We start from the raw sequence: 22,998 nt of genomic DNA, 5'->3' as shown, positions 1-22,998 counted from the left end.
CAACAAGTGGGCACAGCCCTGCAGTGTAATGGAACATAAAAAAAGACTATGCTAATGCAAATACACAGCAACGCACACACACCATGCTTTGGTAATTAAAATATGGTATTAAACCTTTCTCAGTTCGCATGGCTGAAACTACGCAGTAGAGATGAGGTCGTAGCACAAAAGTCAATCAATCATATTTTGAGCAAGCGAGAAAACTGCATTTGGAATACAGTCTCACAATGAATTATATGGATCACTCTAACTGCAAGGAACATCGCTGACTGTTGTCAATAGAAATTTAAAAAACAAAAGCAGGTAGTCACGGGTGTGTGTTACATGCGTCATCATATGTCAACGAATCAGCGAGCGACGTCGAAAAAGGGGTGCCCGAGACGTAAAGCTTGCAACATGGCTACTGTCCGAGGAGAGTACGGAGACTGGAAATACAATCGTTTTTAATCAAGAAAATAGAGAGATTTTTGCGTGATACAATGTGGTGGGGTTAGCCTAAGCCACTGCACCCACAGCCTTTTAAACTATGTTTGCAGAGGTAAGTTAAGACGTGCAAACGATGCGCGTGTACGAGTTTGTTTTCCGTGCGTTGGACGATGACAGCTAGCCTCGTATTTAGCCTGCCTAGCCTCGCAGCTAGCTAGTTAGCTAGATAACATCAAATCACAGGTAAACACAGGACGGCGCAGACAGCTTTTCTGTTTTCTAAAAAAGCATCTGCTAAATGCCTGTCAGTCGAGGATTACACGGCTAATACGATGAGCTTAGTCTCTACCGTCAACGCCGTACTTGATTTAGCTCGCTTGTTAGCACTACTAGTTTAATAAGAAACGTTATGTGTTTCGATTATTATGAGTAACATTGCTGACAGAAGAAAATCTTTATGGCTTCAACACATTATTCAGGTGAGAGATATGGGCGCGCCCAAAAGTATACAGCTAGCTATCGATTTGCCTAGCGCTAGTTAACGATATATGGTTATGTTTTGCAAGTGGAATGAGTTGCAGGAGAACAAGCAGAGTAGCGAGCTTTTCTAGCTCGTAGTTGACTCCGTTTCAAAGCCGCGTTACTATCGCTATATAAACAATATAGTGCTGATCAAGTAGTACCATAGACTTTTATGTCTTGATTCTGTTAGCTAGTCTCACAATCAGCTTTTTTCCTTGTTCAATGTTTACTTGCTTTGGGTGTTGAATGCCATTACAGTCACTTGCTAAATGATCTAGTAGCTTGCTTAATAATAACCTCAATCACTTCACCTCTGGACCCATCGTGTATACCCAATGGTTCTTGTTTACACCTACATCATGATGACATAGCACGTAAACAGAGAATCACAGTCAAATGAAATATATTATTGTTGAGAATCATAAGAAGTTGACCTTGTTAATACTGTGAAGGAATAAATGAACAGGCCCATTCTGCAAATTAGTTTTGTTTACAGTGTCAATGTATCTAGCGTCGTTTCAAGTTTTAAAGATGGCTGTTTCACTGATGACTGGTTATAATCAAGAGTGGGTTCAGAAGCCTTTATTATTGGATAGGAGTGATCAAGTCTACACTATTGGCCTTTTAAAAAGTATCCCTTATCTGTCCATTTACAACATTATTTCCTACCTGTGTAAAAACTTTGGTCTACTTCTTCATGGTAGTCACCAGTCAAACCTTCCATCAGCTTATCAAGTCCAAGTTAGTGTGTCATATAATCTGTCATAAATGTATGCCACACCATATTTAATTTTTAATTCTTACTTATACGTGTATTCCTTTCCTCTATGATAATGAACAGAAACAAATATAAATCATTTGATAATAGTGAAATTGACATTACATTTATTGTGTTAACTACTTATTTTAATTCACATTATATCAGAGGAGGTCTGCTCTGCTCCCACAGACCCTTGGCAGATGGCCAGTGTATCATCATATCATAGTCGCTCTCTTGACCTATGCAAATACTCACTAATGCATAGCTTAACACCTCTATATCTGACCACCGTGCAAAAGGCTATCTATAGCTCTATAGTTTCTACCCTGCTTGGTGAGCCAACTTGTAATCCAGTGTGTTATAAAACTAAGACGTTATGATGCTGCCCCATAAATCCACCCAGTTTTACCATCAGCGTCTTGCTGTCTTATGAACCTGCCTGCATTTGACAGCCAAAGGTAGATGCAGTAACCCACCATTAGCACATCTAGGATGTCATATCCGAAGGCAGCGTTAGGCCAGTGACAGAAATGTGTTTCTCATAAGTAGGTTAAACCTCATTAAGGTGTCTTAATCAAAGCTGTGGGGCAGGGAGGCTGAGGCATCGCTCACATCAGGCTTGGCCGGCGCTGCGTAGGGCACAGGCCGGCCAATCGGATGTGAACCGGTTCAGGGCACGAGGCGTTGTGAGTGTGTAGTGGGTGACGTTAGTATGACCCTATTTTTACATTTTTACATTTCGTCATTTAGCAGACGCTCTTATCCAGAGCGACTTACAGTAAGTACAGGGACATTTTCCCCGAGGCAAGTAGGGTGAAGTGCCTTGCCCAAGGACACAACGGCATTTTGGCACGGCCGGGAATCTAGATGTGTCCCTGCTCCAACACCCCTGATTCAAACGAATGGGTCGTTATCTAGTTATGCAGAAGGCTGCTAATGTCATATCCTCGGGTCTCCGTATCCTGCAGTAGAGAACCACTGGCCTAGAGGATACTCTAGGATGCCTGCCAGACATCGGAGCACTAGGATCGACGCCAACGCTAGTGGTCATGAGGATGATGAGAACGTTGGAGTCATGATTCCCCTCTGTGATTGCTTGTGGATTTTCGTCTCTTGAGCCAATCCCAGTATTCGCCCAATTCCTCTCTACTTTCTCTCCCCTGACGCCCCCCCCCCCTCCGTTCTCAGAGGAGAACTTTAATGGGCTGTGTTAACCCCTTGCTCTGGATAGGCAGGAAGTTTACCCCTGGCTGTGCAGGGTCACTTAAGCCCTGCTTTACCCCCCCCCCCCCCCCCCCTTCAGCTTGTCCTTTACAACCCATGTCATGGTCTTAGCTGCCACCAGCCTGACTGTCGTCAGAGCACCCTATTGTGACGCGTCACCTCTGTACTCTGATAACTCTGGCCAAGGCCGCTGTGACGCGTGTGTGTTAGTTAAAGGGAAAGGCTGGCGTCAAGGACATCTCTAAATACCTTTTTACTGCCAGGTGTTAAAACTCCGGAAGTGCAACAGTGACCCTCGCCCCCCCCCCCCCCTTCCAACGTGCGTGTGTAGTGTGTGTTTAAAGTGTGTGTGTGTAGATATATGTTTGTAAGGAACCTACCCAGCGAGTTGGCGGTGGATCAGAGTGAATGTGTCAGTAAGCAGAAACAGGGCTACTGATTGAGAGTGAAGCTTCTGGTAACACAGAGGCAGTGTTTTGGAGGGGGCTGCATGGTAAACAGGCCAGCTCTCTGTTTGAAGTGAGAGCCACCGATAATGACACTCGACCACAGCCTCGACGCGGCGCGAACGTTAAATTCGAAAGTGGCGGGCCGCGGCCCAGAGACGGTGTTCCGGCTCTGCGTTGGGGAGCATCCGCCACCGGGCCGGCGTGTCGCGTGTCTTCGCACGTGTAGCATCGTCTGAAGTTTTTGAAAAATGTGTGTGTGTGTTTGGGGGGAGGGGGATTGGGTTAGCTTAGAGATCTGTCTGGTGGTGTGATTGCTGGAACAGATGGCGCAATGTTAAAGCTGGGTAAGCTGTAATGAGTCAGTGCCAGTGAGCTGTCTCTTATTGAGCCACAGTTTCATGGCTCGCTCACACCATCCTGCAGGTCAACAGTGGTCCCAATGTACTGCAATCTACATTTAGTCATTTAGCAGACGCTCTTATCCAGAGTGACTTACAGTAAGTACAGGGACATTCCCCCCGAAGCAAGTAGGGTGAAGTGCCTTGCCCAAGGACACAACATCATTTGGCACGGCTGGGAATCGGACTGGCAACCTTCAGATTACTAGCCCGACTCCCTCACCGCTCAGCCATCTGACTCCAATCTGACGGGCTTCAGCTTTCCAGGATTTGATATGCTCTCCGTTGAGCATCAGTAACCTAGGTGACGGTCGGCATTATGGGATGGATCTGTCGCATGGCCGCGGCCCCCCCCCCCCCCCCCCTCTCTCGATATGATCCTTCAGTTGCAGGTTTGTCACAGGAGGCTGGGTCTAAGCCTTAGATCACATGGTGTCTCATTATCTGGGGCTATGGTTTATGACTTGTGTGTAGATCCCATGTGATTTAGCCTACATGTTCTGATCCCATGAGATCTTGCCAATGCCACCCTCCTCATCCTCCTCTCACAAAGACCACTCCCGGGATCGCAGCGGCCTTTTGCCGCAGATCTCTACCCAGCGGCGATGAAACGCTGTAAACATTGTTTATGCTCTAAGGCCCCGAGGTGGTTGTGCTGCATCGCCTTGCCTGAGAGTTCCACTGGTTCCAGTCTTCTGATGCTGTCAGTCAGGGCTAGCTTTGGTTCTGGCCTCCCAGCCCGCGTTGGCTAAGCCTTTCTCCTTCCATCCCATACGGCCCATGATTGCAGTGGGGCGAAGTGAATGAGGGCAGGCGGGTTTTGACACATTCTTAAAGCGCCTGCGGTGATTCACATTCTGTCCGTCTGCCCGCCCCTGTGTTGGTTCAACTGGTTTTTGAGCCGTGCTCATTGACACTGAGAGGATGTGTTTAGCCAGTGGTATTGTTCCACCTGCATAATGGGTATGTATGTGTCTCGACTTGTCAACGCTGTGGTCTGAGTGTCTTCTGGGCCTTGAGCCTTGTGTCAGACAGGTGATTTCTGGTTGCAACAAGCAGAAATCATCAATCACAATGAATTTTTGGTGCTTTAAATCAAAATTGTAAACAACCTAATGGATTGTTTTGGACTGAAGAAGACGAATTTATGAAAAACTATTCATAAACGTCCGACATTCCATACAGTAACGTCTCCTTTTCTCACTGGCGTCATGTTTTCTGTGTTCTGATTGGTCGGTTGGCTGTGTTGTCTAAATATACGCGGTGTATTGATGCGGTTGATGGAGGGCCTAATGGGTATCATCAGATATTAGACCATGATGGATGGGAAGCAGACAGAACAAAGTGTTTGTTGTCCTCGGGCAAACCTCTCAGCGGTGCTCCTCTCAGCCCTGGGAAGCCCTGCTATCCAGGCTACGTTATCTTCTCAGATCATCACGGTCTGATCTCAATCTGATATGCTCGGAGCCCGCGTGTACGTGCACTGGGTGTGCGTGTGTGGCTGTGCGTGTGTGTGTGTACGGGTGTACAAGCGCGTGTGTGTTTGTATCCACACACTCGGCGCCTCGTGTCGTTTTACGAAGATGGCTCTCAGCCTCTCTCATTAACACGGCCTAGTTCTCTCCTCCCTCCCTGCACCTGGAGAAGCTGATTCCCCCAGAGGGCAGCGCCGCGGCCCCAGTCACCGTCACACTCCTCCGGGCCGAGGGCACCTCTAGTGGGCTTCATTGCTGCTGTACACCAGGGTCTGCCCGCCTCATCCAGCTCCCCTGGAACAAAGCCTCGCCCTACTATCTGAAACATGGGTATGGCGCAGTGGGAGGGCGTTTGACTGCAGACGAGAGGTCACAGGTTCGAATTCTTCCCCAGTCGCTTTGGATGAAAGCTTCTTCGAAATGAACGCATTGCGTCAGCAAAGCTACCGTGTCGACCAGGTGGTTTGGACTGCGACTTGTGTAGTGGGTGTTTGGAAGCATCCCTGCACTAGCTCTAATCAAAATTTGATTGGATTTTTTGTCAAGCAATGTCACACAGAGCTTTACAGATGCCCGCAGGTCCCACCTATACAACCAACCTGAGCCCAGACATCCAACTAGAATGTCTAAACAGCGTCTCAACGTCCAAGTTGTAGTTCTAGCTGGATGTCTCCCAAGGCAAGCAGAGAAGCTTCCAGGCCAGTTGACCTTAACGGGTCAAGGCAGAGCTGGTATTAGCCTGCTTGTCTGTCTCTATCTGTGTCAGTGCCATGGCATAGCTTGTGCCTGCCCTGCCTGCCTGATCGTGCAACCCTCCACTGAAGCTAGCTAGCTAGCATTGTTCAGAACGGGGTTTTGTTAGCTTGTTAGCCTGCATGCTATACTGGGTCAGGGTACTGTGAGGTCAGATGTTAGAGATGTCTGTTTCCTGCACTGGCAATAACAGGAAGCCAGAGGATGACAACTCTCTCTGTCTTTCTCTCCCCTTCTCTCCTTCTCTTTCCCTATCTCTCTTGTCCTACTAAGCCCTCTTCTCTTTTTATAGTTTCTTTTATTTCCTGACGTAGGCACTTTAAAGAGAAGGCCAGTGATTTGGTGTCTGTGGCCCCTTTGTCGCCACCGAATGCACTAAGGGATGGGAAACATTATATAGGACATGTCATATCCTCGGGTCCCGTATCTCTCCAGTATAGGATCCTGCATTGGACAGTTTAAATAAGTAGAAACATTAGTTTCACAGTCACTGCAGTAAGAAGGTCACCTGTACTGAGGTGTGTGTGTGTGTGTGTGTGTAGGGAGTCAGATGGCTGAGCGGTTAGGGAATCAGGCTAGTAATCAGAAGGTTGCCGGTTCGATTCCTCGCCGTCCAAAATGATGTTGTGTCCTTGGGAAAGGCACTTCACCCTACTTGCCTCGGGGGAGAATGTCCCTGTACTTACTGTAAGTCGCTCTGGATAAGAGCGTCTGCTAAATGTAAATGTAATGTACTGAGGTGTGTGTGTGTGTGTGTGTTACAGGCCAGTCTGTCCATCTGGGGATGGGGGGGTCTTGGAGTCGTGCTTTTCCTCATCACCTTTGGACCCTTTGCTATATTTTATCTGGCCTTCTACATCTTCTGCTTCGTCGGAGGGTAAGTAGAGCGTCTATATTTGCTCCTCATGCACATTGGAGGAACGGCTGTTCCTGAGCGTGGTAGTGTTGGAGGAACGGCTGTTCCACAGCGTGGTAGTGTTGGAGGAACGGCTGTTCCTGAGCGTGGTAGTGTTGGAGGAACGGCTGTTCCACAGCGTGGTAGTGTTGGAGGAACGGCTGTTCCTGAGCGTGGTAGTGTTGGAGGAACGGCTGTTCCTGAGCGTGGTAGTGTTGGAGGAACGGCTGTTCCTGAGCATGGTAGTGTTGGAGGAACGGCTGTTCCTGAGCGTGGTAGTGTTGGAGGAACGGCTGTTCCTGAGCGTGGTAGTGTTGGAGGAACGGCTGTTCCAGAGCGTGGTAGTGTTGGAGGAACGGCTGTTCCAGAGCGTGGTAGTGTTGGAGGAACGGCTGTTCCTGAGCGTGGTAGTGTTGGAGGAACGGCTGTTCCTGAGCGTGGTAGTGTTGGAGGAACGGCTGTTCCTGAGCGTGGTAGTGTTGGAGGAACGGCTGTTCCTGAGCGTGGTAGTGTTGGAGGAACGGCTGTTCCTGAGCATGGTAGTGTTGGAGGAACGGCTGTTCCTGAGCGTGGTAGTGTTGGAGGAACGGCTGTTCCTGAGCGTGGTAGTGTTGGAGGAACGGCTGTTCCAGAGCGTGGTAGTGTTGGAGGAACGGCTGTTCCAGAGCGTGGTAGTGTTGGAGGAACGGCTGTTCCTGAGCGTGGTAGTGTTGGAGGAACGGCTGTTCCTGAGCGTGGTAGTGTTGGAGGAACGGCTGTTCCACAGCGTGGTAGTGTTGGAGGAACGGCTGTTCCTGAGCGTGGTAGTGTTGGAGGAACGGCTGTTCCTGAGCGTGGTAGTGTTGGAGGAACGGCTGTTCCTGAGCGTGGTAGTGTTGGAGGAACGGCTGTTCCACAGCGTGGTAGTGTTGGAGGAACGGCTGTTCCTGAGCGTGGTAGTGTTGGAGGAACGGCTGTTCCTGAGCGTGGTAGTGTTGGAGGAACGGCTGTTCCTGAGCATGGTAGTGTTGGAGGAACGGCTGTTCCTGAGCGTGGTAGTGTTGGAGGAACGGCTGTTCCTGAGCGTGGTAGTGTTGGAGGAACGGCTGTTCCAGAGCGTGGTAGTGTTGGAGGAACGGCTGTTCCAGAGCGTGGTAGTGTTGGAGGAACGGCTGTTCCTGAGCGTGGTAGTGTTGGAGGAACGGCTGTTCCTGAGCGTGGTAGTGTTGGAGGAACGGCTGTTCCTGAGCGTGGTAGTGTTGGAGGAACGGCTGTTCCTGAGCGTGGTAGTGTTGGAGGAACGGCTGTTCCTGAGCATGGTAGTGTTGGAGGAACGGCTGTTCCTGAGCGTGGTAGTGTTGGAGGAACGGCTGTTCCTGAGCGTGGTAGTGTTGGAGGAACGGCTGTTCCAGAGCGTGGTAGTGTTGGAGGAACGGCTGTTCCAGAGCGTGGTAGTGTTGGAGGAACGGCTGTTCCTGAGCGTGGTAGTGTTGGAGGAACGGCTGTTCCTGAGCGTGGTAGTGTTGGAGGAACGGCTGTTCCACAGCGTGGTAGTGTTGGAGGAACGGCTGTTCCTGAGCGTGGTAGTGTTGGAGGAACGGCTGTTCCTGAGCGTGGTAGTGTTGGAGGAACGGCTGTTCCTGAGCGTGGTAGTGTTGGAGGAACGGCTGTTCCAGAGCGTGGTAGTGTTGGAGGAACGGCTGTTCCTGAGCGTGGTAGTGTTGGAGGAACGGCTGTTCCTGAGCGTGGTAGTGTTGGAGGAACGGCTGTTCCAGAGCGTGGTGGCGACGGAGGCCTGATGCGAGCGTCCTCCTCCCGTTCGCAGGGGTTTTGCCGTCACGCTGTTGTACGGGAGGACCAACTCAGAGAAACACCTGGAGACGTGCGAGCACTCTTACCTGCCGCCCACGGCAACGGGTATCCTGAAGGTATGAAAGCACACACACACACAGCCTTACCCACAAATAGGGATGGAATGGTACACAGAAGTCACGGTTTGGATCATACCTCGATTCAGACATCACGGTTTGGTACGAGTTCGGTACAATGGAGCAAGCAAAACAAAAATGCAGAAGGCAATTATTATTATTTTTGTGCATGTCTCAGGCTGTACCATATAAATTACGATTGCTTCAGTGATTTTTGGTCCTATTTGTATGTGTATCTAAACTCCTAAAGGCTGGTTAAGCACTGTAGGGAGGAGAACAATTTTTTTGTCTCGTTCCAGTGATTGGCACACCTGGATGATGGCGTCGGATATGAGTTAGCATGTTAGATGTATTTCCACTCACATGTTGAACAACGCCGACACACAGTCCTTGTCTTATCCACCACTCTCTCGCCTGTACTACTGTAACTGACTGGGAAACTGAAGTTTTCCCAAACTTGCGATCTTAAAGAGGCCAGCGGGTCCTCTATCTCTTGTGGATCGCCACCACTCGCCATACTCATCCTTAGTGCTGCTAGCTAGCCTATCTCTGACTCACTCACTGGACTGTCGACCTGACAAAAAATGGCATACATAGGCTATCTCGGCTACACAGGCTGCGGCGCCAATCAGAGCTTCAGAGCAAAAGCGGGGCTACAGATTAGGTGTCCCTAAAGAACACGAGTATCTAACAGTAGTTCCGCATTACATTAATTAATTTGCACGGCAGTTTTATTTATTTTTATACCGTGTATTCTCCGTGTAATTTCATGCACCGAACTGTGACGCCCGTACCGTTTCGGTTCAATACGAATACATGTACCGTTCCACCCCTACCCACAAACACACACACACACACACAGCCTTACCCAAAAATACAGACCATACACACACACACACACACATACAATCATAATTTATTAAATTGAATGTGAGCTTGACCCCTGAACCCTCCCCCCCCCCACACACACACACACACGTCCGTCGTCTTGTCCTTCCCTCAGACGCTGGATGAGATGAAGCTGGAGCAGAAGCCCATCAAGATCGACCGGAGGCTGACCGGCTCGAACTTCATAGACGAGCCACTGCAGCAGGTGAGACTAGCGGTGTGCATGCCTTGGTACACACCCTGGGGTGGTGTGCAGGCCCTGGTACACACCCTGGGGCTGTCACGAGGACAAGCAGCCCTCTGACAGCCACGCTACATGGCTAAAGGGTTATGTTACCCTCTGACATGGTCACTCAGCTGGAGAAGGGTCTTGCTGACCTTGCACTTATTTATTTTTTTGGAAGATGACTCGACCTACTTTGTTTCTTTCTTTCTTACTCTCTCTCTCTCTCTCTCTCTCTCTCTGTCTGTCTGTCTCTGTCTGTCTGTCTGTCTGTCTCTCTCTCTGTCTGTCTCTCTCTCTCTGTCTGTCTTGGCTGTTTCTTGGTAGCTCCTTCTCCTTTTTTTAAATAACAATGCACACTACGACCTTTTCACTTGCAAGTATGTGCTTTCGTCCGTGTAGCGTGACACAGAGTAACCCAACAACAGCTCCTCCAATCATCAGGGCTGCACTCTGTGGCCTCTCTGGCTCTCTGCCTCTCTGTCTCGCAGAATTCCATCTCCCTTAGTGGACTGTTATGTAGGCTATGAGTTAAGAATGAGTTATGTGGTTCTTATAGTCGCGTCTGTGTTGGTAACAGGAAATGGGATTAAGAAGATGGCTTGATTTGATTTGTGTGTATGTTCTCTTTATTTGAATTCCATATGGACTAGAACTTTCACTTTTGTGCAGTCATAATGTAGGTCATCTGTTCCTCTCTCGTGGTCTTCCCCAGGTCATCCAGTTTGCGTTGAGGGACTATATCCAGTACTGGTACTACACTCTGAGCGAGGACGACTCTTTCCTACTGGAGATCAGACAGACCCTCCAGAATGCACTCGTCCAGTTCTCCACACGGTATGATTCCCGTGCTGGAACCATGCACTTCCTGTGCCGGAAGCATGCACTTCCTGTGCTGGAACCATGCACTTCCTGTGCTGGAACCATGCACTTCCTGTGCTTGATATACACCAAGACAATTCATATTATTCTGTAGTTGATTATTGAGGGAATGGATGGGTCATGCTTATGGAGTGTGTTTTTATTGACATGTTAATAAAACACATGTACGCGTATATGAAAAGGTGTTGTGGGCGTGTTGACGGGTGTGTTCAGGTCCAAAGAGGTGGACTGGCAGCCTTACTTCACCACTCGTCTGGTGGACGACTTCGCCACTCACCTGCGAGTCTTCAGGAAGGCCCAGGACAGGCTGGGAGAGAGGGAGGACAACAAGCATAGTATGGACACACTCACACACGTGCACACACACACACGTGCACACACACACACGTGCACACACACACTAATATAACAACCCACAGATCATTTTCACACACAGTGTCTCTAATGTTAATTGAATTCAGTCGTTCATCAACTCTAAAGTTGTTGGAAGGTGGAGGTGATGGTGATGATGATCTCCTCCACAGGAGATGTATCTGAAGAGCTGGTGGACTCGTTCTTCGAGGCCGAGGTGGAGATGGAGAGGAAGATCTGTCGAGACGTGGTGTGCACCTCTCACAAAGACGAGGAGGGTAAGAACCTTCTCACACACACACACACACACACACACACACGTGCACACCTCTCTGCCAAGCAGGACTGAGTATCTCCTGCTACTGGCCCAGGGATTCATGTATTTGTGTGTGTTCAGGTTTCCTGAGGGACCTGTGTGAGGTGCTGCTGTATCTGTTACTACCTCCTGGAGACTTTCACAACAAGAACATGAGGTACTTCCTTAGGGTGAGTGGAACAGTCACACACACACGCACAGTCACACACGCACGCACATACATGCAGTCAAAGATTCACTTCACTCACACACAAACGTGTACTCGTTATCTGCCCTGCTTACCACACGTAAAAAAGCACACACTTTCCCGAGTACGTTTCAAAGATGCATTTTAAGGGCAGGTTTGTCTTTTAAACAAGATGCGATTTTGGAGGGTCTGTGATTCTATGTATTCCAGAATGAGGTCATGTTTATCTAACATTTTCTGCTGTGTGTGTGTGTGGCATAGGAGGTCCTGGCTCGAGGGGTGCTACTTCCTTTGATCAACCAGCTCAGCGACCCAGACTACATCAACCAGTTTGTCATCTGGATGGTGAGACCTCGTACCAATGCCACATGCTAGCTATAACCTGTTCGCAGCGGAGTGTACCGCTAGCATGAAGCGCCGTTTGAAGCGTGCGCTGAGAAGAGTGTGTGTGTGTGTGTTCGGTCCCTCCAGATCAGAGACTCAAGCTGTAACTACGAGGCCTTCATGAACATTCTGAAGCTGACAGACAGAGTGGCCGAACTGGAAGCGGTCAAAGACAAGGCCCTGGAGGAACTCCAGTACCTGCGCTCGCTGGACACGGCGGGAGATGGTACGCACACACACACACACACGTACATAAATACACACACATACAAACCCTCAACATGTGTATGTAAGTATGTAGCTACCTTTTATGGATCTCCTGAATACTGAAAATGGATCCTTAATCTGTCTCGTCTTTGATCCTACCTCAGACATCAACGTGATAAAGAATCAGATCAACAGTCTGCTGTTTGTGAAGAAAGTGTGTGAGACCAGGATCCAGAGGCTCCAGTCAGGCAAGGTGAGCGGGCTGCTTCCCCCACTCCTGACCCTCCGGAGGGGGGACCTCCCAGGACGGTCTGTGTTAGGATGGATTAGAAACCCCACTCACCCACCACGCTCTCTCAGACCACATGGTGTTTGTTTCTGATTTTTCTATCTCTCTTGTCGCTGTCTCTCTATAATCCTGGTTTTCTCTCTCTCTCTCTCTCTCTCTCTCTCTCTCTCTCTCTCTCTCTCTCTCTCTCTCTCTCTCTCTCTCTCTCTCTCTCTCTCTCTCTCTCTCTCTCTCTCTCTCTCTCTCTCTCTCTCTCTCTCTCTCTCTCTCTCTCTCTCTCTCTCTCTCTCTCTCTCTCTCTCTCTCTCTCTCTCTCTCTCTCTCTCTCTCTCTCTCTCTCTCATTCTCTCTCTGTCTTGCTCTCCCTCCTTGCCTCTCTCTCCGTCTCTTTCTTTCCCTCTCACTACCTCTGTCTTTCTATCAAACTCTCACTCTCTCTCTCTCTTTCTATCAAACTCTCTCTTTCCCTCTCTCTCTCTCTCTGTAGGAGGTGGATGCCTTGAAACTGGCGGCCAACTTCGGCAAGCTGTGCATCATACCTCTGGAGCACATCCTAGTGCACAACATCGCCCTGCAGTTCTTCATGGGTAAAACCTCACCGCTCAACATCTACCTCGAACACAACACCTCCTTTAATCTCCTCACATTGGCATTCCGTGACATTGTTCCTGCGTAAACCTCTGTGGTCGATAGTATTACATAAACCGGGACCGCTAGACAACAGCTCCCCGTGCCCCCCTGACCCTAGACAATGGCGAGAGTTACACGAGAGTAGGGAGTCAGGTGGCTGAGCGGTTAGGGAAGCGGGCTTGTAATCAGAAGGTTGCCAGTTCGATTCCCGGCCGTGCCAGATGACTAGTGTCCTTGGGCAAGGCACTTCACCCTACTTGCCTCGGGGGAATGTCCCTGTACTTACTGTAAGTCGCTCTGGATAAGAGCGTCTGCTAAATGACTAAATGTAAATGTCTAAATGTACTCCCCATCCATGCAGACTACATGCAGGCAGCGGGGGCCCAGGCGGAGCTGTTCTTCTGGCTGACGGTGGAGGGCTACCGGGTGACTGCCCAGCAGCAGCTGGAGGTGATGGAGGCCCTGCAGAAGGACGGCAGGAAGCAGGCGGGGGCCACCAAAGGCCTGCTGAAGGCCGCAGCGCTGGGCGTGTTCGAGCAGTACCTCTCTGACAAGGTAACGGGTTATGGTGACCAGGGAGCGGGGCCAAGGCTGGGGGGGGGTCTCCCTGTGTGGGCGATGTTCCCACTGATTCAGAGTTTGTTTATGGGTTAGTTTTTTTATCAAGTTTTTAGTTTTTAGTTTTGTCAACCACCCCTGACGGGATCTCATACTACCCTCATACCCCCACCTCGCCAGGCCTCCCCCAGGGTCCAGGTGGACGAGGCCAGTGTGGTGAGGCTGGGGGAGAAGCTGCAGAAGGAAGACCCCACGCCAGAAATATTTGACGACATCCAAAGAAAGGTGTGTGTGTGTGGGACGCGGGTGTGGGTACCAGGGCTTTTTGAAAATGTTTTTTCAAGCTTCCAAAACCTTTTTTCCCCCAAAACCTTTTTCAAACCTTTTAGAAACTTTTTTTCAAAAAGATCTTTCAAACCTAAACTTTCTGACTACAGCCACACCAAGAATTGTGTCTCGCCTCCTTCGTTGAACCTGTTCATTAGCCATGCTTATCCTGTACCTGTGTGTGTGTGTGTGTGTCAGGTGTATGACATGATGCTGCGTGATGAGAGGTACTACCCCTCCTTCAGACAGAGTCCTCTGTACGTGCGCATGCTGGCTGAGCTGGACATGCTGAAGGAGCCCAGCTTCAGAGGTTCAGACGACGGGGACGGAGGTGTGTGTGTGTGTGTGTCTGTTAGTGTGTGTCTGTTAGTGTGTGTCTGTTAGTGTGTATTGATAAAACTTGTGTGTGTGTGTTCGTTCCTAACCGGAGGAGATGTGAGAGGAGTGGCCTGGCTTTGAACCTAGGCCATTTGAAGTGTGTCTGTGTGTGTGTCTGTTAGTGTGTGTGTGTGTGTGTGTGTTTCTGTGTGTGTGTGACTTTAGCCTCTACAGTTAACTGAGTCAGTTTGTGTAACTCTCGCCATTGTCTTCTTCCACAGAATCATTCAACGGTTCTCCGACAGGAAGCATAAATCTGGTAAGTCCTGTTCTCCTCCTGACCTCGTTGTCGTGACAACCTCTGACTCGTTGGTGACTCATAAAAATAAAAATAAACTAAGAAAAAAAAAGACTCATATGACGGCTGTTCATGATCCTGCTGTTAGACTTTGACCGTGTAAAGCCTGTTGGGAGATACATGACTGTATGTTGACTTGTGCTGAGTAGAAAACAACCAGGGGTAGAGATGACCATATTGATAATCAATAATCAATTGTTAACAATGAACTAATCCAGATTGTGGTTTCAATTAGTGGTCCGATTGATCATAATAGCTTTTAATAGCCTGCTTCAAAACGAACTGTAAATTGTGAGCCTACTCTTTGTTTATTTGTTTAATTAATGAAACAGTAGCGCGACGTGTTGTAGTTCAGGTGTTAATTGGATTTTTCTCTTCTCTGGTCTCAGTCTCTGGACGACCTGTCAAACTCCTGCCATGACGATACTATGCAGCTACATGCCTTCATCTCTGATACAGGTATACACACACACACACCAAGTGCACTTACTGACACATATTTAGCGAGTGCAGTTGGATTCAATTTTTCTTGCGCTGGTTTTCTCAAACATGGACGGTGCTTTGTGCTTATATCGTCGATTGTTAAGATGCAATAGTTGTGTCTGGAAAGTCCCCCCATGGCATGTGACTGTAATGCTTTATTTTGCAGCCAAGAAAACGGATTTATTTGGTAACTACACGGTACCTCATGGCAAATAGGGGTTCTCTCATCTAATAACAGGGGCTGTAATATAAAGAGTTGTTTGCATCACTGACTTCCCCCAAACGACACCAGACCTGTCACCGTCGACGGCTCCAGTTCTTCTGCCGCTTAAATGACAACTTGAATGTGGAATTCAAAGCACAGACGTTTTCTCAACGAGTATTGTTTCTCAGTGAGAATACGTGGCAGGCCGGTGAGGGGGGGGGGGGGGCAGCGTGGTGGGGGGGGGGAGCATGGACCGAAGGAGATCCTCATTAGCATAGCGGATGGGAGTCGTCGGCGATGACAGGTGGGGTGACAGACTGCTGCGTCTCCCTCGGGGTAGTTTGGGGTTGTGAGGACGGGGTGTCACTCATGCCTAACACCTAACGGGGCCTGACGTCAGAGAAGTGTGTGTGTGTGTGTGTGTGTGGTACTGTGTCACCTACTGAACCCCCCATCTCCCCTGACTAGCCCTCCCTCGACACCTCTCTCTCTCCGTCTGCCCATAACCCTTTCACCTCTGCGGGGTACTGATCATCTCATGTGTTTCTGTCACCTGTTATTTTCCCAGTTTTCTTCTTTTGTCACTCCATCACCTTTATCGTTTCTTCTCTTTTTCTCCACCCCCCCCTCTTCCACTTTCCTCCCTCCATGTTTCATTCCTGTCTTGTTTTCTCTCCCTCCCTCTTTCCCACATACCTCCGCTCTCTTTTCCCTGGCTGTGTTTTCTCTCTGCTACACTCTTCATCTGTTTCTCTCTCTCTCCGCTCATACCTTTTGGTGCGCTACCTCCGTCCCCTCGCTCTTCTTCCCCTCATCCACCCCTTCCTCTACTCCCTCCCTCCTCTTCTCCAACCCCTTTGCTCCGTCCCCCCCCTCCTCCCTCCCTCTCCCCCACCCCCCTCCTCTCCCCCATCCCCTCCCCTCTCCCCCCCTCCTCCCTCCCTCTCCCCCCACTCTCCTCTCCCCCACCCCCCTCCGCTCTCCCCTCCTCTCCCCCACCCCCCTCCTCTCCCCCCCCTCCCCTCTCCCCCCCCCCCCCCTCCTATCTCCCCCCCCCTCCTCCTCCCCCTCCTCTCTCCCCCTACTCTCCCTCTCCTCCTCTCCCTCTCCCTCCCTCCCCCGGGCGTCTCAATAGCTGATGCTTCTCTCCCCCTCCTGCTGGGCGCAGGGGTGTGTAACGACCACGGTAAGACCTACGCGCTGTACGCCATCACCGTGTTCCGCCGCAGCCAAGACGGCAGCGAGGACTGCTGGAAGACCTACCGCCGCTACTCTGACTTCCACGACTTCCACATGAGGATCACGGAACAGGTGTGTGTGTGTGTGTGTGTGTGTGTTGTGCGGGTGTGTGGGGGGGTCAGATGGCTGAGCGGTTAAGGAGTCAGGCTATTAATCAGAAGGTTGTCGGTTTGATTCCCCGGCTGTGCAAATGACGTTGTGTCCTTGGGCAAGGCACTTCACCCTACTTGCCTCGGGGAGAATGTCCCTGTACTTACTGTAAGCCGCTCTGGATAAGAGCGTCTGCTAAATGACTAAATGTAAAAATGTAAATGTTCAGGGATTGACGGAATCGATAAACATGCGTTGTTTTCGTATGTTTTCCCGCACCAGTTCGAGAACCTGACCTCTATCCTCAAACTTCCGGGGAAAAAGACTTTCAATAACATGGACAGAGAATTCCTGGAGAAGAGGAAAAAAGACCTCAATACATACTTACAGGTGTGTGTGCAGGTTATCTGCGAGGAGTGCTTCGCTTATGGATTGTGTCACACACATTCACCAATGTGTGTGTGTGTGTGTGTGGTGTGTTGTAGTTGCTGCTGAACCCAGAGATGGTGAAGGCCTGCCCCACTATTGTTCCGTACGTGTATGATTTCCTGGAGAACAAGGCCTACAGCAAGGGCAAGGGAGACTTTGCACGCAAGGTACACACACAAACACACACCAGGGGTTGCCATACACAGGAATTCTCCCATGGGCATTTCTAACGCGTTGCTAGATGTTTGCCAATACTTTTACCCTTGTGTGTGTCTTAACGTATGTTTACCCCCCCCCCCCCCCACACACACACACACACACACACACACACACACCCCCCCCCACTCGCACACACACACACAGATGGACACGTTTGTGAACCCGCTCCGCAGCTCCATGAGGAACGTGTCCCAGGCCGTCAAGTCGCTCCCTGACAGCCTGGCCGAGGGGATGAACAAGGTCTCCGACAACATGGGCCGCATGTCAGAGAGGCTGGGGCAGGACTTCAAGCAGTCCGTATTCAAGGTAGCTGCCTCCGCTAGCTGCCTCCGCTAGCTGCCTCCGCTCCACGGCCGCCGTTCTCCAGGGCCGCGCTTGGTCGCTCGCTCTCTGACTGACCAGATGTGTCTGTTGCTCCCAGGTGCCTCCGATGCTGCCCAAGTCCAACATCGACCCGGAACACTGCCGAGTCTCCGCCCAGCTGGATGATAACGTGAGTGCGTGTGTATGTGTGTGTAGATGTGTGTGTGTATAAGAAATACAAAAAGTTGAATTGGGTGGCTCACCGGGTAAGAGCGTGCACCACTAGATCTAAGGCTTCACTGCAGGGGCCGGGGTTCGATTCCAGCCCTGGTCTTTTCTTCTCCTCTCTGCTTTACTGTCTCTCTCTGTTGTCTCTGAATTAAATCTGGAATAAAGTGTGTAGTTCATATTAGAGTGTGTGTGTGTGTGTGTAGGTGGATGACAACATCCCCCTGCGTGTAATGCTCCTGCTGATGGACGAGGTGTTCGACCTGAAGGAGAGGAACCAGTGGTTACGCAGAAACATCAAGAACCTTCTGCAGCAACTCATCAGAGCCACCTACGGAGACACCATCAACAGGTACCACACACACACACACACGTGTCACACACAATCTCTTGTTCTCTCTCTCTCTTACATTTCTGTGTGTGGTCTCTGTTCTGTAGGAAGATCGTGGATCATGTGGACTACATGACTTCTCCAGAGCAGGTGGCAGACTACGTCAAGAAGTTCAGGTAACCCCTTTCCCCTACACTTTTATGTATTCTGCCTCATGATTGGTCAGGGAACCTGTCCGTAACTCTCAGCATACCTATCCGTGTTCAGGGATTCATACTGGCCCAATGGTATTCTGGCTGAGACTCTACCTCGCCGGGACAAGAGCATCCGCATGAGGACACGAGTTGCTGCCAAGACCAACCTCCTGGGGATCATGCCAGGTAAGATATACTAATACACACACACACACACACACACATACACACACACACACACACATACACACACACACACACACATACACACACACACACATACACACACACACACACACATACACACACACACACACATACACACACACACACACACACACACATACACACACACACACACACACACACACATACACATACACATACACACACACACACACACACACACACACACACACATACACATACACACACACATACACACACACACACACACACACACACATACACACACACACACACACACACACACATACACCCTCAGATGCAGGGTTTACGAGTGAAACTGCTTAGCCTCAGTACTAGCATGTGCTGATTGTGCTGATTGTGCTGTGGTTCATACTAGCCTGTCCCTGTAAGTCCTTGGCTTACTGTGCTGACTCAGGATAGCCTCACTGTCCTACTTATCTCTGCTTTGGCCCAGGTCAACATCAGACAACCTCAATCCTAACCCCTGGGCTTAACCTGAGGTTACACAATCTAATTCTGGCAGGATTCTGGGATACCGAAATATGACTTGCTCTGCTTCTGTACTTCCCACTCTCGCCTTTACCCCCCCCCTCCCCCCCCTCCTCTCCCCCTCCCTCCTCTTTCTCTCCTCCCTCTCCCCGCCTCCTCGCCCCTCCTCACCAGACGAGCTAAAGCACATCATCGGAGCAGACACCACCCGCAAGGGCATCCTCCGCGTCTTCGACATGTTCCAGCACCAGCCCATGAACCGCCGCCTGGTCTACGTGTTCCTCGAGGGCTTCCTAGAGACCATGTTCCCCCAGTACAAGTTCCCCGAGCTGTTCGTCAAGCTGCACTCCCGCTCGCCGCGCACACACAGATACTCGCAGAAACAAAAAGCCTGCTTCAAGAGGTGACAGTAGGGAAGGGAACGAGCGCACGCACGCACTCGGTTTGTGGCTGAGGTGAGGCGTGTGTAGGTTATACGTGACGATTAGGTGAAGAGTGTTTGTGTGAGGGAACATTATTAGTCTGTGTCCTTCCTACGAACGAGTTATCACTGCTCCCTTCCTTGCCGGACTAGCCTAGGTAACGAGATCTCCGCCAAGAGTTCCTCACACTGAGTCATCTCTCACAAACACAGGAACTTAACCCCCCACCACCACCACCTCCTCTCCCATTCGTGCCACCAAGAGACTAAATGTAGCGGGCGATTATGGGAGGAGGTTATGTTTATTTCAATCTTTTTTTTTTTTTACCCCTTTTTTCTTTTAAGTTTCTGTTTGAAGATTATTGTTTTTATTTGATCTGTGTGGTCAGCCCAGAGCGGACCACAGACATCTCATGTATGCTTTTAACCTGCAGGAGTAGAGATAGTGTGGGGGTATGGAACATGCTACCCCCCCCCCCCCCCCTTCACGCCTTACCCCCTTATGCCCCGCCTCACCCGCCCCTCTCTGCTTCTGTCTCCTGAGTAGCTAAGGCTGAGGGCCGTCTGGCCAGTTTTTTTTTTATTGCACCTAAATTCAACGTCTTCAAACCAGCCCGAGGCACAGGCATCGTCTTTAATCACCATTTTCTAAAATGTCACCAGTGTATGAACACAAAGCGTCATGGTATACGTATTGATATTAGCAAATTTGTCTGTAGCGGTAGGTCAATTCAACTCGAGATGGCAGATACGGGGGCTGTTGAGATTATTTATTCAGAAGATTTTTTTCTGACGCAAGGCCTTCAACATGATGTTCCAAGAAGGGTTCTGACTTTGGTTTTCGCTGTTCTTGATTTTTTGTGTGTGTGTGTGGTTGTTATTTTATTTGTCTGAGAAGTGACATCACCTATGCTTAACCTAACCCTTCTAGGATAGGCTAAGGCACACCCGTTTTTAACGCTACTGTCGTAACCCTGACAACCAAAGCTCCAGCTGTTCTCTGTATACGTTTGTATGTATGATGTGGGGACACTGACAGCATAACTGTGGTTCGTATTGATTATCATGTGAGGGGGAAAAAAACGACACTCAAGAACATGAGACTACAGAGCAGGATGAACTGTGTTACTCTTGGTCCCTGTCGAGGGGAGATCTCTGGCTGTCCAAGCATACAGAGATATGCTGCAAAGAATGTACTGGTGACTGGTCTATAGTGTATTCCTTTGTTCTGAATGAGAAGGTGTGAGTGTGTGTGTGTGTGTGTGTGTGTGTGTGTGTGTGTGTGTGTGTGTGTGTGTGTGTGTGTGTGTGTGTGTGTGTGTGTGTGTGTGTGTGTGTGTGTGTGTGTGTGTGTGTGTGTGTGTGTGTGTGTGTGTGTGTGTGTGTGTGTGTGGATGTACATGCGAGTGTGTGTTAGCACTAAGATGCAATCCTCCTCAGTCAGAAACTGTGCCAGTGTAAGTTAGTGAACCAGCCTTAATATTACAGACCAAGAGATGCGTGCTAGAAGTAGCTCTTCTTACACATGACTACGTCACAGAAAGGAAAACAGAAATGGAGATATATCCCTAGTTAATCACTTTTAATTTTGTGCAATATTTTTCTTTAATGCATGTATATTCAAATAATTGTATATTGAAAAAAACAAAAGACACGTCAATACTGTTTGGAGAAACAACACAAAAGTCGACAGAATTTTCCCTTAAAAAAAAAAAAAGGAAAAAAAATCAGATGATCCCAACAACTTACATTCCGTTGATGTAAAGTACAGTGTTTTTTACAGACTTGTTTTATAAGTCTTATTCTTCTTCTCTCACTCCTGGTGAATCTGCGCTCTCCCTGTCGACTCGGTAGTAGCAAGAGAGTTCCGAGCAGCGGGGAGACTGAAGACCTGAGAGGCAGTTGATCTAAAGTTAACTGTCACTCCTTGAACAAGCTGGAATGCTTGTTGGTTCAGTGACAGCAAATGGGGCTCATGCATACAAACCTGTTCCCTTGTCCGATTCTCTGTTTCTGATGTATGAACCAATGCCAGGATGGAGAGAAGCATCTCCTGACCAATAGCATCACAGGAAATCTGTCCTGTGACCAATAGAATCACTGCTGAAGAGCACTTACCGGAGAGAGACTGTGGGAGAGCCATCCTATTGGCTGAACAGAGCTCCATTCTGCTGCTGCCATTGGATGGAACTGTCCCTTGTCTGCTGTGATTGGCTTGCACTGAGCAGGACTGGGGGATTCTGATTGGCTAAATGAGGACATGAACTCTGACCTCGATGCTAAAAAGGGAGGAGGATGTTTGTCACTGTACTGGAAGAGGTGACAAAAGGTGACTATGCCTTTTAGGCATCGCCTCATTGCTCCATGTAGGATGGCTTGTCAGGTTTATTTTTAATTTTATCCCCAGTACATATGAATCTATGAAAATTGTGCATATCGATGTACAGTGTGTATCAATAGTGTGCCTAAATGTACTGTCAACTCTATTTTCATATTTTTCTTTAACAAAACAACAACAAAAAGAATCAGAATGTCACAGTCATTTTATGCGACTTAAAAGGACTTTTAGGGTGTTTTTGCATCATGCTTATCAACTCTTCCTTTGGAGCAGCTACGCTCAGAACAGTATAACACTAATAATAAAACAGTAACTCAGACTAACTGACCAGTGTGTGTGTGGTGTCTTACTTTAAGAGTTGAGGGTTGACATACTGCCTACTTGTGCAAGTTGGTTTTGCCAGTTACATTTCAGAATGTAGTTAAATTATCAATTTTGGTCCTGTGACTTGTATTTGTAGAAACTCTTCATTGCATATCTTTCTCATCACGTCATTCTTTGTCTCTGTCTCACACCTTTGGAATGAGTGCTGCTCCTCTGTCGCACACATTCCTGGGGAGTTGGCGGGATATTTTGCCACCAGCTTCGAGAGGCTAAAGAGATCCTAGGGACTAACACAAACATTCATTCAAACATTCACACTTTCTCTCTCACACACTCACACCCACACACGTGGGCACTGACTGACTGTCCAGAGATAGCTTTCACCATAAATAAACTATGGTGTGAAAACCACTTCGCAGACAAATCTTATTTTCGGCGCCGGGAAACTTTCATCCTGCATAAAGCTTGACACAGGGATGAAGTGTGATGATTGCAATGCTGAAAATGTCGGATCAGTCCACATCTGTCTAATGATGTGTTTGTAAGGCCACATAGGCTACAGCTGATAACGTTTTTGTTATTATTTGAGATATCCTAGTCAACCGTTAATCCTGAACCCAACCCACGGGCTCTGATGCTATTAAATGCCTGCTGAGTGGGCTTGTAGTTTTTCAGCCTGGGGACTTCAAAGGTACCTGCCTTCCCAATAACCTGCCGCTTGGTGGCGTTATTGCGCTTTACGTAAAACTACACAACTTTTTAAGACGT

At 49.1% G+C, this 22,998-nt stretch overlaps 1 protein-coding gene across 4 annotated transcripts; it reads left to right on the top strand.

Moving 5' to 3' along the window:
• The first annotated feature begins 378 nt into the window (after positions 1-378).
• snx13 (sorting nexin 13) lies at positions 379-22,236 on the top strand. 4 transcript variants are annotated; one of them, XM_062486829.1, is made up of 27 exons: positions 604-905; positions 6,772-6,884; positions 8,707-8,809; positions 9,813-9,902; positions 10,636-10,757; positions 11,016-11,137; positions 11,327-11,431; positions 11,551-11,639; positions 11,918-12,001; positions 12,128-12,266; positions 12,412-12,500; positions 13,024-13,123; positions 13,528-13,721; positions 13,905-14,009; positions 14,250-14,382; positions 14,651-14,688; positions 15,117-15,186; positions 15,377-15,397; positions 16,584-16,726; positions 17,027-17,134; positions 17,230-17,340; positions 17,537-17,698; positions 17,814-17,885; positions 18,130-18,275; positions 18,362-18,430; positions 18,522-18,634; positions 19,322-22,236. In XM_062486829.1, exons 1-27 carry the CDS (start codon positions 852-854, stop codon positions 19,552-19,554), a joined length of 2,928 nt encoding a protein of 975 aa, XP_062342813.1. In that variant the 5' UTR covers positions 604-851; the 3' UTR covers positions 19,555-22,236. The 4 variants fall into 4 exon arrangements, with proteins under 4 accessions (XP_062342815.1, XP_062342812.1, XP_062342813.1 ...); XM_062486831.1 differs by lacking the exons at positions 604-905; positions 15,377-15,397 and adding an exon at positions 379-538 and having other exon boundaries at positions 16,551-16,726; XM_062486828.1 differs by lacking the exon at positions 15,377-15,397 and having other exon boundaries at positions 603-905; positions 16,551-16,726.
• The last annotated feature ends 762 nt before the right edge of the window (positions 22,237-22,998 follow it).

This window comes from Osmerus eperlanus, chromosome 20 (assembly GCF_963692335.1).
Source record: "Osmerus eperlanus chromosome 20, fOsmEpe2.1, whole genome shotgun sequence".
Taxonomy (NCBI): Eukaryota; Metazoa; Chordata; class Actinopteri; order Osmeriformes; family Osmeridae; genus Osmerus; species Osmerus eperlanus.
Note: the sequence above shows the minus strand (reverse complement) of the source record. Positions and strands in the feature narration are given on the sequence as shown.